This window comes from Phoenix dactylifera, chromosome 8 (assembly GCF_009389715.1).
Source record: "Phoenix dactylifera cultivar Barhee BC4 chromosome 8, palm_55x_up_171113_PBpolish2nd_filt_p, whole genome shotgun sequence".
Lineage (NCBI taxonomy): Eukaryota > Viridiplantae > Streptophyta > Magnoliopsida > Arecales > Arecaceae > Phoenix > Phoenix dactylifera.
The window spans coordinates 26,414,546-26,429,270 of record NC_052399.1 but is presented as its reverse complement, the minus strand read 5'-3'; the positions used below and the strand labels follow the sequence as shown (position 1 = coordinate 26,429,270).

The following is a 14,725-nucleotide window of genomic DNA, read 5'->3' as shown; positions in this document are numbered from 1 at the left end:
CATGAAAGCCCCTCATAAGTGATCAACTCGGAAAGTGGTGAGCTCTTCAAGCTATCATGGGACAGTAGTAGATGATTCTATCTTTTCTTGCTTAGAACCAAGATGGATCATGAATGTCCAACTCTTTTAAGGCGAATTGTACATATTGCTGCCCCCACCTAACTAGGATGAGTTTCTTGTCGAAACCATTCTTGTTCTTGATTCTACTGTTGTTCAGAACCTTCATCATCATCTTCTTCTTTATGGATGCCTTTTAATTTGTCACCATGATATCATTGAGCTTCAGTTTTACCTTCTTTGCTTGCATCTTAGAAGAGCCAATCATCAAGTGGCTGTTGTTTTCTTATGCTATCATTTTCATCGGTTTAAAGTTCCTTTTTTTGTAGGGCAAGTAGGATAGATTTTTGAAAACTAACAAAAAAGGAAAAAAAAAGGCATTAGAATATGACGAAACAGGAAACAAAAATAATTTTTCTCTTTTTTTTCTTTTGTTTTCTTCTTCTTCCACAAATATTTTAACATCCCCCTTCCTCCAACCATCCAACACTTAGTTTAACAAACCTTGTGGACGTTATGGCTTCGTTGTTAGCATATTTCCTTGCTTTCCTTCTCTTTGTGACCTACAGGGTTGCAACAAGCGACCCAATACTATCATGCAGCCAAACCCCTAATCCTCATGTGTGCAGTTCCATGGTAAGCCCTAGCCCTCTATTTGCCCAAGCCAAAACACTGTCCGGGTTCCTTCATTTAGCCCTCCAGGCAGCCAAAGACCGAGCAGTCCGAGTCCATGAGCTTGCATCGGCCATGGATGTCAGCTCGCTCGACAAGGGAGCAAAAGCTGCATGGGCTGATTGCTTGGAGCTCTGCGAGGACACCATCGGCAAGCTTAACCGCTCGATGAGCTCTTCGTCGTATGACGATGCTCAGACATGGCTAAGTGCAGCGATGGCCAATCAACAGACATGTCGAAATGGATTTATTGAGCTTGGTTCTTCCTTTCCCTTTGGGTCATCACCTTTCATGTCATATAACATATCGGAGTCGCTAAGCAACTCCCTGGCCATTAACAAGGCAACAACTGCAGCCAAGTCTGGTGGTAATCGTCGGTTGCTCTCCGGTGGGTTCCCAAATTGGCTGTCTGCCGCCGACCGCAAGCTTCTTCATTCTTCGACGATAAATGCCGATCTTGTGGTGGCCAAAGATGGCTCCGGGAATTACAAAACCATCTCAGAAGCCATTGCAGCTGCTACGAAACAAAGCAACGGCAGATCAAGATTTGTCATTCATGTCAAAGCCGGCGTATACAACGAGAATGTCCAAACACCGATGAAGAATCTGATGATAGTTGGAGATGGAATGAATGCTACCGTTGTTACCGGCAGTAGGAACGTGCAAGATGGTTCCACGACGTTCCGTTCTGCGACCTTTGGTGAGTTCATATTTTTCTCATAGGTCTTCATCAAAATTTATTTCTATGTATATACACCATATCGAAGTCCGTGGTTTCCATACAAATATCTCTTTCATTAGTCTACGAGAAAAGAACAGCAAGACTTGTATTAACTTCTCGATAAATCGTGAGTTACACCAACCTTTATAGCTAGAAAATGAAGTGTTTGTCATGACACGCCATCTCTATTTCATTATTATGCAGTAATATTGCCTAAAGCATCTATCTAACAATTAGACAACCCTAAGCTATCTTTTTTAGAGATTAGACCTCCAAAGAATACGATTAAGCATCTAAGTAGTTAATTCAGAAGAAACGCGCCACACCATTTAGCATGACACAACCATAAAGGGTCCATTTCTATGCCTACTTATCAACGCTGCTATAATTGCATACCGGTGAGTTCATATTTTTCTCCTAGGTCTTCATCAAAAATTATTTCCATATATACCAGCTTGCACCATCGAAGTCGGTGGTTTCCATAGAAATATCTTTTTCATTGATGCACGAGAAAAGAATACCAAGACTAGTATTATCTTCTGATAAATCATGAATTACACCAACATTTATGGCTAGAAAATGAAGAACTTGTCAAGACCTGCCATCTTCTTTTTATTTTTATGCAGTACTAATACGTCAAACATATATCGATCTCAAGAATTAGAGAAACCTAAGCCATCCTTTACGGTAATTAGATACCTCCAAAGGATACAATTAAGCATCCAAGTAATTCAAAATCAACACGTCACACCATTAATTACAATCACACAACCATGAAGGGCTCCGTTTCTCCATTGTCTCTATGCCTACTTATCAACCCTCCTGATAATCGCAGCGGTCACCGGTGACGGCTTCATCGCTCGAGACATGACCTTCCAGAACACAGCAGGACCCCAGAAGCACCAGGCAGTGGCCCTCCGGTCAGGCTCGGACCTCTCGGTCTTCTACCGGTGCAGCTTCAAGGGCTACCAGGACACCCTCTACATCTACTCCCAGCGGCAATTCTACCGCAACTGCGACGTCTACGGCACGGTCGACTTCATCTTCGGCGACGCTGCGGTGGTCCTCCAGAACTGCAGCATGTACGTCAGGAAGCCGATGAGCGGCCAGAAGATCACGGTGACGGCCCAGGGGCGGACCGACCCGAACGAGAATACCGGGATATCGATTCACGATTCGGCGGTCACAGCTGCATCGGAGCTCAAGCCGGTGCAAGGCTCATTCAAGACCTACCTTGGTCGGCCATGGAAGAAGTACTCGAGGACGGTATTCATGAAGACGTCGCTAGATAGCCTTATCGATCCAGCGGGGTGGCTCGAGTGGAGTGGAAACTTTGCTTTGAGTACTTTGTATTATGGGGAGTACATGAACACCGGCGCAGGGGCTGATACGAGCCAGCGGGTGAAGTGGCCCGGGTACCATGTTATCACGAGCGCAACCGAGGCCAGCAAGTTCACGGTGGCGAACTTCCTGTCCGGAAACTCGTGGATTCCGGCCACAGGGGTCGCATTCACATCTGGTCTTTGAGTTGATCATAAGCCAAGGCTTCATGTACTGTGTGCTATATATATTTTTAGTTTCGTTTGCAAGACAATGAATAATAATGCATGGAATTCTAAGGGGGAAGACGAATATGTATATAAGGGTGTCATATTGTCAAAGTATTAGACATCTTAGCAGTTGTACGTAATTAAATATATATGCAGACGGCCTTATCACATTTGAATACGTTGGTCTCTTGCTATTTTTCCTTTTTTTCAGTTTGATAAATCATAAAATTAATTTGCAGTCAAGTATTATTTTTCTTTGTTAGAATGATCTTGTTAGAATAATTTTAGAGATCACATAACAACTTATATTAGTGAGTATTATTTTTCTTTATTAACATAATGCCATATCAACCTATATTTTTTTTCCGTATAGAGTCTGTATACAAGTATATATAACTCCTAAGATGTGCCGAATTTGATGAAACAAAGAAATAAAATTATTTTTTTCTTTTTTTTTTGTTTTCCTCCGATTCTACAAAATTTTTAACATAATATTAGAGCCACCGATCACGTAACCTATTGCCATCATTTCTTCCACCTTTGTAGTGGTCGTCGTCGCCATGTCTAGAAGCTTTGAAGACCCCCATTGCCGATCTATCGTTCTCTATTCTCGGATGAATCAACATCTGAAAATTCTCTATTTTTTGGTGGATCCATAGTTCCTCTATTTCTCCACAGATCCTCTATTTCTTCATAGATCTGTTTCCTAATGAATCAATATTGATCTCATTAGTAGATCTTCAGTCGTCTCTCCTCATCGTCGCTCAGGCGCCCCATTCTCTTCATCTCCAGTTTTATTTGCTGCCTCTCCAGTTTGAAGCCAATTGCTCCTTTTCAATGATGCCTCCGTTTATGAGGATGGTCAACCTTTGGTTGCCTTCTCTCTAAGCTTTGTCCTCACTACATCTATCATCTCTTATGTATCTTCTCGCTGCCACATATCAGACAAGTCAATCGGCCACATCGACAGACATGTCAGTCTGTCACATTAGTTAGATACATCAGTCTGCCTTATCGGCTTTTGAGTTATTATGTCAACTCCTAATCTGCTATATCAGCTTCTAAGCTATTATTTCAACTCTTGATCTAATACGCCAGTTTTTAGGTATATTCGTGATCTAGTTTTCGAACTCAAGTTGGCACTTATAGTATCATCTTAAGTTTGAGGAGGAATGTTAGAATAATTTTAATTAGGAATCACGTAACAATCTGTATCAGCCCATTTTATTTTTTTTGTTAGCGTGATCCTATTTCGATTAGTATAATTTTTCTTTATTAGCGTGATCTTGTTAGAGTGATTTTAGAGATCACATAACAACTTATATCACTGAGTATTATTTTTTCTTATTGGCATTGTTGTGGTTGAAATTTGGCCTAAAGGTGACCACGCCGGAGGAATCTGAAAAGCCGCCGGCCGGGACGGAGAAAGAGAGCCACCTCTTGCGCACCGGTGTACCTCCAATGGTTAAATTAGCAAAGTTTTTGGAGAGGTTGCTGAGTGTTTTAAATTGCTTTGTATTGCTTTTTAATGGCTCCCTTAGGCCCTTTCCCTCCTCTTTTTAAAAGGTGAGGGTCTCGGCCGTTACCTGAAACCTCGAGCCGAGCTATGATTAGCTAGCCATTAGCTGGAGACGGCATGAATCATGAAGATCAATTTCGCAGGCGGAGGATTCGGAAGATATTTTTCCAGATTTGTTTGAATATGGGTTCTGAAGATATGCAAGATCTTCGACGGGATTAAGGATGATACGACCGAGGTCGGCAGCCTTCGATGGGGTCCGAGGTTGGCTTGGCCTCTAGCCGAGGTCGGCCTGGCTCTTAGCGGAACCGAGGTCTGCCTAAGGGTCGATCTATGACTGCGGGGGTCGACTCATGTTATTAAGGGGCCGGCTCATGTAGAGATGGGGTCGACCCTAGGCCTGATATAATTTGAGGTTGGCTCGACTCATAGCAGGGCCCGACCTGCTCGGCTCTAAGGTCTGCTCGGCAGAAATTGGGTGGTTCCACACTGGAGTAGGACGATCCATTTTGCCTCCCATCATTTGCTCCCCGACTTCCGAGTTTGAGTTGTTCTTCGGCTCGAGCGAAGGAAGTATCCGAGTTGTCGATCGTCCCATGCTACAGCCAAATATTCATGAAGGTGTATGTGCCGAGTAGGATGCACCTCTCATATCATTGGAGCTAATGGCTTCAAGCCGAGCTTGTCTTGCTTTGTATCTTGTGTTGGATTTTTGTGCTCGGCTAACAGAATCCGAACTGCATAACTTAGGTGCTGGCTTAGCTTTCACGTAACCAGGTAATTTTGGCTAAGTCACTGTGCTCGGCATTCGATTCTAACTTAGACTTAGGATAAGATACATAGTCTTGCAAAGTCGATGAGGAGCTCACTGCTACCGGATGCAGTTTTCGTCAAAAAAATTCTTGTTTTTAGTGCTAGGGTTGCTCGAGGCCTTCATCTTCTTCTTCTTCTTTATGGATGTCTGTCTTCTTTTGATTCTTCTTCTTAACCATAATATCGTCGGGCTTTAGCTTCACCTTTTTCGCTTGTATCTCAGAAGAGTCCATCATCAACCCATCGTTCTTTTCTTCCATTTCCAGTTTCACCACTTTGAGGGCCTTTTTCTTTTAGGGTAAGCGTGACAAATTCTTGAAAACCATCAAAGAAAAAAAAAAAAAAAGGCTTATTGTCTTCTCTCCAAGTTGTTGCTTCTTACTGAATGCTTCTTTTCTCCTTCTTGATTGGTAAGATGTAAAAACACCCGTAGGATCAAAAAAAATTATTTCCAATTAAAAAACAAGAACTTTAAGCTCTTATTATATAATTTACTAAAATATGGAGTCGTAGAGCTAGTAGGTTTTCTAGTCTAAAAAAAACTCCCTGTGCATCTTGGTGACAAAATATCTTGCTCGGATTGGGCTTACTCGTTATTCAATTTTTTGCTCAATCACCCACCAATGGCAGATGAGTGGATGATAGGTGATTGAACTAGTCCCTGTAGATATAAGAGTGGATCCAAACTTGTGTAGGTTGGTAGGATCAATTACAGTAAAGCTTCCAAGACCTTTTTACTACCGAGATATACTTAAAGAGTCATAAAATACACTCTCTTTAGTCAGCTCAAAACCCTTACATTTAGCCCCTTCCCTCCTTCATCCAAGCATTTTCCTCATCAGCGATCAACTTGGAACATGATGAGCTTTTCAAAGTGCCAAAAGGCTGCAAGCAAGCTCAAAGCTAGGAGTACTCAAGCATAGAAATTAGCTTGTTTAGGCTTGTTCAAAAGAATAATAAGCTGAGCTTATGTCAAATTTTGAGGCTTGCCTTGTAACCAAGCTGAAAGGGAAGAAGAGGCAAGAATTCTGATTATTGTATTAGGTGGAAACAAACGCCAACATGGCGGGCTGCTATAGGCTCGGTCTATAGCATAGACCGGGTTTAGGAAATAATTTCTCCCTTCCATGATCTTTTAAGTTTTCCGTTACATCATTTCATTGGTACCAACATCAGTCCAAGCCCCCATCCCTCGGTAATCAGCTATCATATCTCGATCAAAGAGGATACCAATGGTCTTTCTATCCCAATTTGATTTTTACTGGAGGAAATATGGCAAAATATAAATTTTGTTTCTATAAAGTTCTACCAGAAGGTGACATTCTCTCTCTTTCTTCCGTATATAATTGCATTTATATTCACTCCCAAATCGCTTCTTAGTTCGCAAAGCTTGCTTCCTGTCAGCAATGGTGTTCACAAAATTGAGCTTTGGGTTCCAGAAGTGGAGCATGGACAGAACCCACTTGCGAGCCTGGGGAGGCCGCCTCTTCCTTCGGGCGTTCGAGTTTGGATTCCTGGCACTTCTTTGGGGCCCTCCTTCATTTCAAGGCTGGAACTTGGCGCTTCGTTCTCTTGATTTCCCCCCTTGTGCTGCCATTTATTGCCCCCTTGTGTTGTTTTCTCTGCTGTTCTTGGGGTTCAGCGTGTGGCGCCTTGTTCGAAGGTTTGAGGAGCTCCGTGTATGTGGGTGTTCCAGGTGTTCCAAGGGGAGCGAGGAGCCTGTTGTGGACACAATAGGTTCGCCGAAATGGGGATATAGGAATTGCAATGGTAGAGAGGGGGTGAGCGATTTATTGGATGAGTCCGAGGAGGAAGAAGGGGATGAAGATGGTAAAGAGGAAGAAGGGGATGATGGAGATGAGGTAATGAAGTTGAGAAAGGTGATTCGGGCTAAGGCGGTCAGGGAATTGGAGAAGGAAAGGATAGCTGCCGCCTCTGCTGCCGAAGAGGCAATGGCAAAGATTTTTTGGCTTCAAAATGAGAAAAATTTTGTGGAGAGAGAGGCGAGGCAGTACCGTGAAATAGCTGAACAGAAGAAGGCGTATGATCAGCAATACATCGAGCAATTGCAGTGGCATATAGAGAAACTTGAATCGGAGAAGAGGGGAGATTCGAGTAGGTGGGCAGAAGATCGAGGCTATGGAGAGTGAGGCCAGTTCTTGAAAAACCCTGCCATCTTTCAAGTAATGGAGGGATGATGGTGGGTCTAGATTGTTCATTCACTTCATCTTGGATGGACTGGCAAATGGACAACTCAGTTTTTGAAGCTAAATCCCATCAGCTATCGTAAGTTTGCAAGGTTTTAGATCAATAGGTTTATACTTGATAAAAAAACTTACACATGAACTGCCTTATTTGAATATTCATATGTGGTGCCAATAGTTTGTTTTTATGTGATCTAGAGAGGCACTAAAACATGTTATCCATGCCCCTTCCTGTTCTTGAAAGAGTTGTAAGACTTGACTGACAAATGGATTCCCAAATTTGAGAAGTTCACTTCTGGGGTTTGTTAATCTCTATGGGAGGCAATGACATGAATGTCTGATTAATAAGCATTTAACAGCATTGCTTATTAGAGTAAACATCAGAGCATGCAAAACTTAATGAGGTTGCATGAAGTGAATTGATCTCAAATCATTTAGAGTGACTTTAGTATTTCTTGGCTCAATTTGAACATTTAATTGCACTGCTGATCAGAGCAAACATCTGAAAGTACACAATTTATAAGGATGCACTTAGTAACTTTATCTGAAATATTATATATTTGATAATTTGAGGTTCTTTAACTTTTTGTTGAAGTGAACTTGCAGCAGATGATAACAAACTTGAGGAACAGATAGAAGACATATAGAGACTATTTGAATTGGTTGGGAAACAGTCCAGGCATTGAAAAAAAAATGTCTGGAAAAAAAAAAAATCTAAATTGGATTGCAGGAATGACCGATTGTTTTGAATTGTTCCTTCCATTTGGTACAAGATAATGGATGTAGAACTCAATATTCATTCAACACCAATCCCATAGTACCTTGTTAAGTTTGCGAGGTTCTTTTTATATTTGGCAGAAAATTGCATGCATTTACTTTCCTTAATCTTCATATCTGATGCCAATAATACTTTAGGGTGGTTGACAGAGAAATTAATACATGTTATAACTTGTTCTCCATTGTTCCTTAAGACTTGCAAGAAAGTTGGCCAAAAACAGAATCTGAGTTTATTTCCCATTGTTCTTTAAGACTTGCAAGAAAGTTGATCAGAAACAGAATCCCAGTTTACTGAAGTTTATTGTCTGGGATTATAATCTGGCTTGGTTCAGCTATAGTTTTCTTTAGTGGTGAGTTGAATATTTGCTGGTTCAATGAGGCCAAACAGATATACATCAGAAAGTAATCAACTTTTGAGGCTACAGGGAGCAATTCATGTCAGACATCTAGAGTTACAGTTTCAACTCATGTTGTTTTTCTACCATAAGGTGAATGTAATCTCTCTGAATATTGCTACTTTTTGTTCCAATTTTAGAGACCCACTAAATCTGGAAGTGGGTGCAGTGGAAGTGTATTTTGACTTTTTGTTGAGGGATCAAGAAATTATTCCAATATTTGATCAAGTACAGTTTTTTTTTTCTTTTTTTTTTCTTTTTTTTTCTGAAATGCAAACTAACAGGATCTACCATATTGCTATATTTATCTACTCCAGGAATCATCACATTTAGTGGCTGCTCATAGTGATTCATACGAATATTACAGCTAATTTGTTTTGAAGCTTACTTTCAATTGGTTTTGCAGATCCTACGCCAGTACAATACATTACCCTTTTCATTCTATTGATTTTCTGTCATTGATATGTGGAATCTCTAATAAATGATTATTTTTATGTAATTTCCATGCCTTTAAAAGTGATATGTAAGTTTACCTTTGGGTCTTTTTGCGTCTAAGAATATTCCATTGTTTTTTTTTTACTTTTTATTCATTATCATAAATATCCATCAGATCCGAACTCTGCTTCACCTGTATTTCAGGAAGGCCCAGTAACTTTGTTAGATGCATACAGTCTTTAGGAGGATAAAACCACAGGTAAAAACTTCAGTGGTCAACTCAAGTCAGATGAATCTGCTCAACTTGTTAAGGGCCAAGTCAAGTCAAACTACTGTTTTAATATTACATATATATTTCCTTTGTCTTTTTATATTTATGTGACCATTGAGCACCTTAAACAAAATTTGAAATTACAGGTGCTAGAGGTTTTGCTTTCTTTCTTTGATGAATCATCAGAAAGCTTAATGCTTAATCCAAAAACTAGTATTTTAATATTACAACCCATTCTTTCACAATTATGAAAGCATTGAGCACCTTGAACAAAATTTGCAATTAGGGGGGCTAGGTGTTTAGCTTTCTACAATTCAACATCAGGAATTTATTTTCTTTCTTTAATTAAGGCTTATTGCTTAACCAAATTCTTATTGTTGAACTGTTACATCTCTTATAGTTAAAACATCTGAATCATGAACCATCTTGATTGTCTATGTACACATTATTTATTTAACTTAAAAACTACCCATATGTGACTAAGTTACTCTCTAGTGGAGTAAATTATAGTTCAGGCTTCCTAGTTGTGGTTACTATCTACCTACGATGCTTGCAGCCAAAGAGATGGAAGAAAGGCCCTTACAGAGCTATCAGGATACCTAATATGCTTACAAAGGAACAACTTCACCGTGGACAAGTTAGTGACTGCATGGATTCTTTTTCTCCTAACTATATTGCCTGATCAGTGATCAAGCATCATTATTCCTCAACTTTTTTTCTCCTTTTCTTTTCTTTTCTTTTCTTTGTGGTTGAGCAAGCTATGGGATATTTGTCATGTCTTTCTTGGGCTGCCTCTATCTTTGATCTTTCATTTAACCTTTCTTCCTCTTCCCTTCCTAAAAATTTTAGAAAATCAATTCACATGTCATAAGTCTTTCAACTGTTGGAGAAAGTACATAGCTAGATTTATCTTCATATACGAAACATTGTGGTTTTTTCACTTCAGCAAATCCAGCACACTAACTTGAAATCTTTAAACATACATATCTCAATTCATTGTCCTGTATGAGCTATGAAGCATTGAAGAATTTAGGATCAAAATACCCAGGTGTTCCTTGAATATATATACCTAGAGATCTTATCTGGTGGAGCACATCTAGAGAATCCATAATTAGTCTCTTCTTGGTAGCATGTCTGATAACTTGGCTCAACGGCGAGCTGATACAGAAGTGGCAGGGCGTTATATGCAAGTCCTGCTGTCACTTCTACCACTGTAACAGTTTTCACACATGATGATGAGAATCAATTGCATGCATGGAGATGACTCTTTAGGGTTTCCCCAAAGATGAATACACAGACTTGCAATAGTACTTCTCTATAGAACATCGGCAGAGCTTCATCATATTTCTGTTATTAATCTAGTTAAGAATGACTGAGTGACAACTCTGTGCTGCTAACATAGCAACAGGTGATGATATGGGCAGAATGGTTGTGTGAGAGTGTATAAAGTGTTTGCACAATTTCTTTGCTTCAGTTTTTAGCAGAGGAAAACACTGATTTCAAGCAGAAGCAAATTACAACCCTCTGCAAGAATTATAAGTGGTATCCGAATAGGTAAAATCTTAGTTGTCATTTTTTGCAGTAGCAGTCAGCTTTAGGCTTATTTATAATCTCCACTACCCTAAAAAGTCCCTGTAACAAGCCTAAACAAGCATCTATGGCATTTTTTGAATGAGAATTCACCTACAACAAGATCTGAGATAGTCATCATGAAAGAAGGAAGAGTACCCCCAGTACCATTTTGTAAACAAAAATACTAATGGGGAAAATATTGGTCATCTTGACCTCAGGCTAGACCTACCTCACTAATCTCTAACATAAACCGAGAGGAACAACTTCGGCTCCAGCCGAGCAGCCACCAACCAAGGAGAAGGACTTCGGCCCCACCCGAAGAGATGATCGGTCGATGAACCACTAACCGAGGAGCCGCCGGCTGAGAAACCAATCAGTCAAGGAGAACAATCAGCACGTGTTGACAAGGGTTGACAGTCCTAACAATCGACAACTTTGGTAGCCCGCAAACGTGGCAGCACAATAATCCGCACCTGATTAGTGTTGCACATCGCTCACGTGGACTGGTTCCCACACCGTGACTGTACTACCGGCTGTTATCTGGCCATCAGTGCATGCCACATCAGCTCGGATAACGATAAAATGGGCTCTCCTATATAAAAGGGCAGTCTAGGGGACCTTAGGTATGCATACGCATATACATGTACACGCACGCATGTGATACTACTCACAAAGACCACACTCTGCTGAAATTATTTTTCTTTTATACTATTGCTTCTTTATTTTGACTTAGGCCTCGGATGGTCCCCCATCAGAAATATTCCAGCAAGCAAACTTCTTGCAGCCCATCCTCAGAGGAAGCCGATCCCAACGCGCCTCAACCAGCCTGCTCAGCTCGGTTCTAGCCGACTCCAGGGTTGTCCGAGCTACACTCCAACCTCGGTCCGGATTTTGCGGCAATAGTAATTCTAGATTCTCTCTCTCATCCAATAAGCTACAGTATCTGGTTATCACTTCCCGCAAAAGAGAGAGCAATCACATGAACGGTAGAATTATGCAACAAGATGTCTTTGAAAATATATCATCCTTTCTATCAGCAACATCCAAATCCATTGGTCACATTGTAGCAGCGCTACTGGTTCTTTCGGATATCTAAGGTCATTAATCATTATACAAGAGTTACTTCTGGCTGTTGCTTGCAAAAAGAGTAAACCCACCATAAGCTTGTTATGGAACACCGATCTTTTCTCTCTTTTTTGTTATGAAAAAAAAGAAAGAGAGGGACCTTTTTGTTTTTGGGTGAAGTCATCAACCTAGGCCACTTGTATTTGATCAAAAATGGACTAGTTTTGAGTGAATCTGGAATGCATGACAGATTGGAATGTACCATTGCGTTAAGTTTGAAGCCACCTCTGAAACATTTCTTTGGTGCCAAGAGGGTAGGCAATGGTGATGTTGCTGCATTGTTCTTCAAAGCCTGGGGATAAACATGTTTGACGTTCGTACAGTTGCTGTTGTTGGCAATAACAATAACATCTGGGACTCTAGGAATTTCAGTATCTTCTTTTTGCTTCTTTTTTCTTCTTATGCACTCAGCAATTTTGAATTTGCTGTAATGTAAGTTTGGTTAACGCATGGTAGCATGTGAGGAGTATTGATTGCCCATATCTCAAATGAAAAAAATAACAAGTTGGGCTACCACTTCTTGTTAACTCTTTGAAATAAGAGATCAAATATGGGTTGCAGTAATTGAAGATCTGCGTCATTAATGTATTTTAGAAATGTTGAGGAGTGAAACTTGGTGATGGTGTCTCAACTCAATCAGTAATGTTGTTTGCGCCCCAACTTTTATCTTAAAAATGAATAGTTTCACTTGCCACTGTCTTGTTATATATGTTGTTTGTAGGTCAAATTTTTTTATAGGTTTAGATACTTCGAACTATAATGCGTGACAAAAATTGCATTTTACCATCTAATCCCGGAGATCTTTCCCTCTAAATGCACCAGCAAAGGGCCCCCACAATCTAATCCTAGAGTTCTCATCTCATCTGGCACCCTTTTTCTTCTCCAATCAATCCATAATGATGGTAAACTGGCTGGTCACCAAGATTCCCAGCTTTTTCCTGATAGCATTCTAGAGAGATTTAATGAACTGACAGCTAAAGAACCAGAAAGAAACAGATGATTTTAGTTTCAAAGGCATAGTTATAAAACATGCATCCACCATGCATGGCCTATCATATCTGGTTAGCAGGAACACCCATCTCTTCGAGGGCAGGAGGTCGGCACCGAGGACGGTGGTGGAGAGAGCCTTTCTTCATGCCATGGAGATCACTTCGGTTTCTGCTACGATCTCATCTGGGATGGCCAGAGATATCTGGGACCCCCGCTTCGTCAACACAATGCCTAGATTTATCCTTGTCTCTTAGAAGCTTCACTTCTTGGCCATCTTAAAGTGAACTTCGATGGTGGTGCATCAGCGGATGGAGCCTATGGAGGTGTGGGCTTTGTGATCAGGGATCACGATGCCAGATTGGTTGCAACTGGAGGGCGGCGCACCTTTAGCTTGACCTCCATAGGGGCGGAGTTGTGGGCAGCATGGGAGGGCATCACCTTCGTGAGGTACGTACTTGGCGCAGACAGTATATGCCTCGATGGGGGATTCCATCTCGGTGATCGACTGGATATGGGATGAGGGTCGATCTGGGGATGGTCACCTGCTGCTTCGTGATATCCGCAGCCTGGTCATGGGTTTGGGCTCCTTTCAGGCTGCCAATGTGTATTGGGAGGTAAGCAAAACCGTTGACTGGGTTGCCTCCTTCATAGCTCGACACTCCGAAAAGATCCTATAGACAAGTGTGACAACTATCCCTCTTCCTCTATGTCACTTTCTTTCGCTTGATTCTGCTGGATGTACTCATGTAAGGGCTATATGAGCAACTGTTGTACCAAAAAAAAAATCCACTAAAAGTGTGTGTGTATATATATATATAGTTATTAAATATTTTTTATTGTTGAACATAATTGATGGTACGAATTTTCAATTCTAGCACATATTGACTAAATAAAAAATTCACAAAAAAATTGTTGTTTGACTCAAATATGGTAAAACTCTCAAATAAAACCAAGTATGTATGGAAATCATAAATTTCTCATTTTTCTTCTTTCTATTAGTTATGTAAATGCAACTGTGTTCTCCTAAACATTTATTCACCTCTTAAATGTACAAGAGAAGTTTAAATTATAGATTCAGGTGAATAATTATCATCTGTTTATTTATTTTATTCTAGATACAATAGTTAAAGAGCGCCACCCTATCATGGAGTTGCCACGGGAATAATTTTTGTTCGGCTATCAACGTCTCTTTGGCGATTCATCCTTTTTCTGTGATTTTTGGCCGTCGGCCGGGTTGGCCATGTCATAAAAGATGGAAATGGCTTTGTGAAATAGAATTTCTTTCTCTCCCAATTTGCTCTTTTTCGAACTCTCTCGCTGCTACAAGAGTGACTTTGACAACCAAGATATCTATTTATCTCTTAACTAGGCCTTGCTAAACTATATAGTGTTGCACATGACCTCATTCTTTATAGATTCGTTGCATATGAAAGTTCTTCACTGGCATGTTGGCATATTGATGGGTCCTTTATCTAACAAAATATTGGATAAATCATGTTGCTATTGGGAGCTGGCCCAACTCAAGCGCCAAGTTGATGAGGCCGCTAGAGATCTCAGCTCGTCCACTTTTTGGATCGGAATAATCGGATGAGGTCACTACACGCCTTTGCAGCAATGATCTAAT

At 40.6% G+C, this 14,725-nt stretch overlaps 2 protein-coding genes across 3 annotated transcripts; both read left to right on the top strand.

Annotated features, from left to right (window-relative positions):
• Positions 1-544: 544 nt before the first annotated feature.
• On the top strand, positions 545-3,168 carry LOC103723356 (pectinesterase-like). The gene is made up of 2 exons (XM_008814251.3): positions 545-1,429; positions 2,286-3,168. Exons 1-2 carry the CDS (start codon positions 574-576, stop codon positions 2,975-2,977), a joined length of 1,548 nt encoding a protein of 515 aa, XP_008812473.2. The 5' UTR covers positions 545-573; the 3' UTR covers positions 2,978-3,168.
• A 3,297-nt stretch (positions 3,169-6,465) lies between these two features.
• LOC113461010 (protein FLOURY 1-like) lies at positions 6,466-7,828 on the top strand. 2 transcript variants are annotated; one of them, XM_039129394.1, is made up of 2 exons: positions 6,466-6,647; positions 6,772-7,828. In XM_039129394.1, exon 2 carries the CDS (start codon positions 6,781-6,783, stop codon positions 7,480-7,482), a length of 702 nt encoding a protein of 233 aa, XP_038985322.1. In that variant the 5' UTR covers positions 6,466-6,647; positions 6,772-6,780; the 3' UTR covers positions 7,483-7,828. The 2 variants fall into 2 exon arrangements, with proteins under 2 accessions (XP_038985322.1, XP_026655856.2); XM_026800055.2 differs by lacking the exon at positions 6,466-6,647 and having other exon boundaries at positions 6,706-7,828.
• The last annotated feature ends 6,897 nt before the right edge of the window (positions 7,829-14,725 follow it).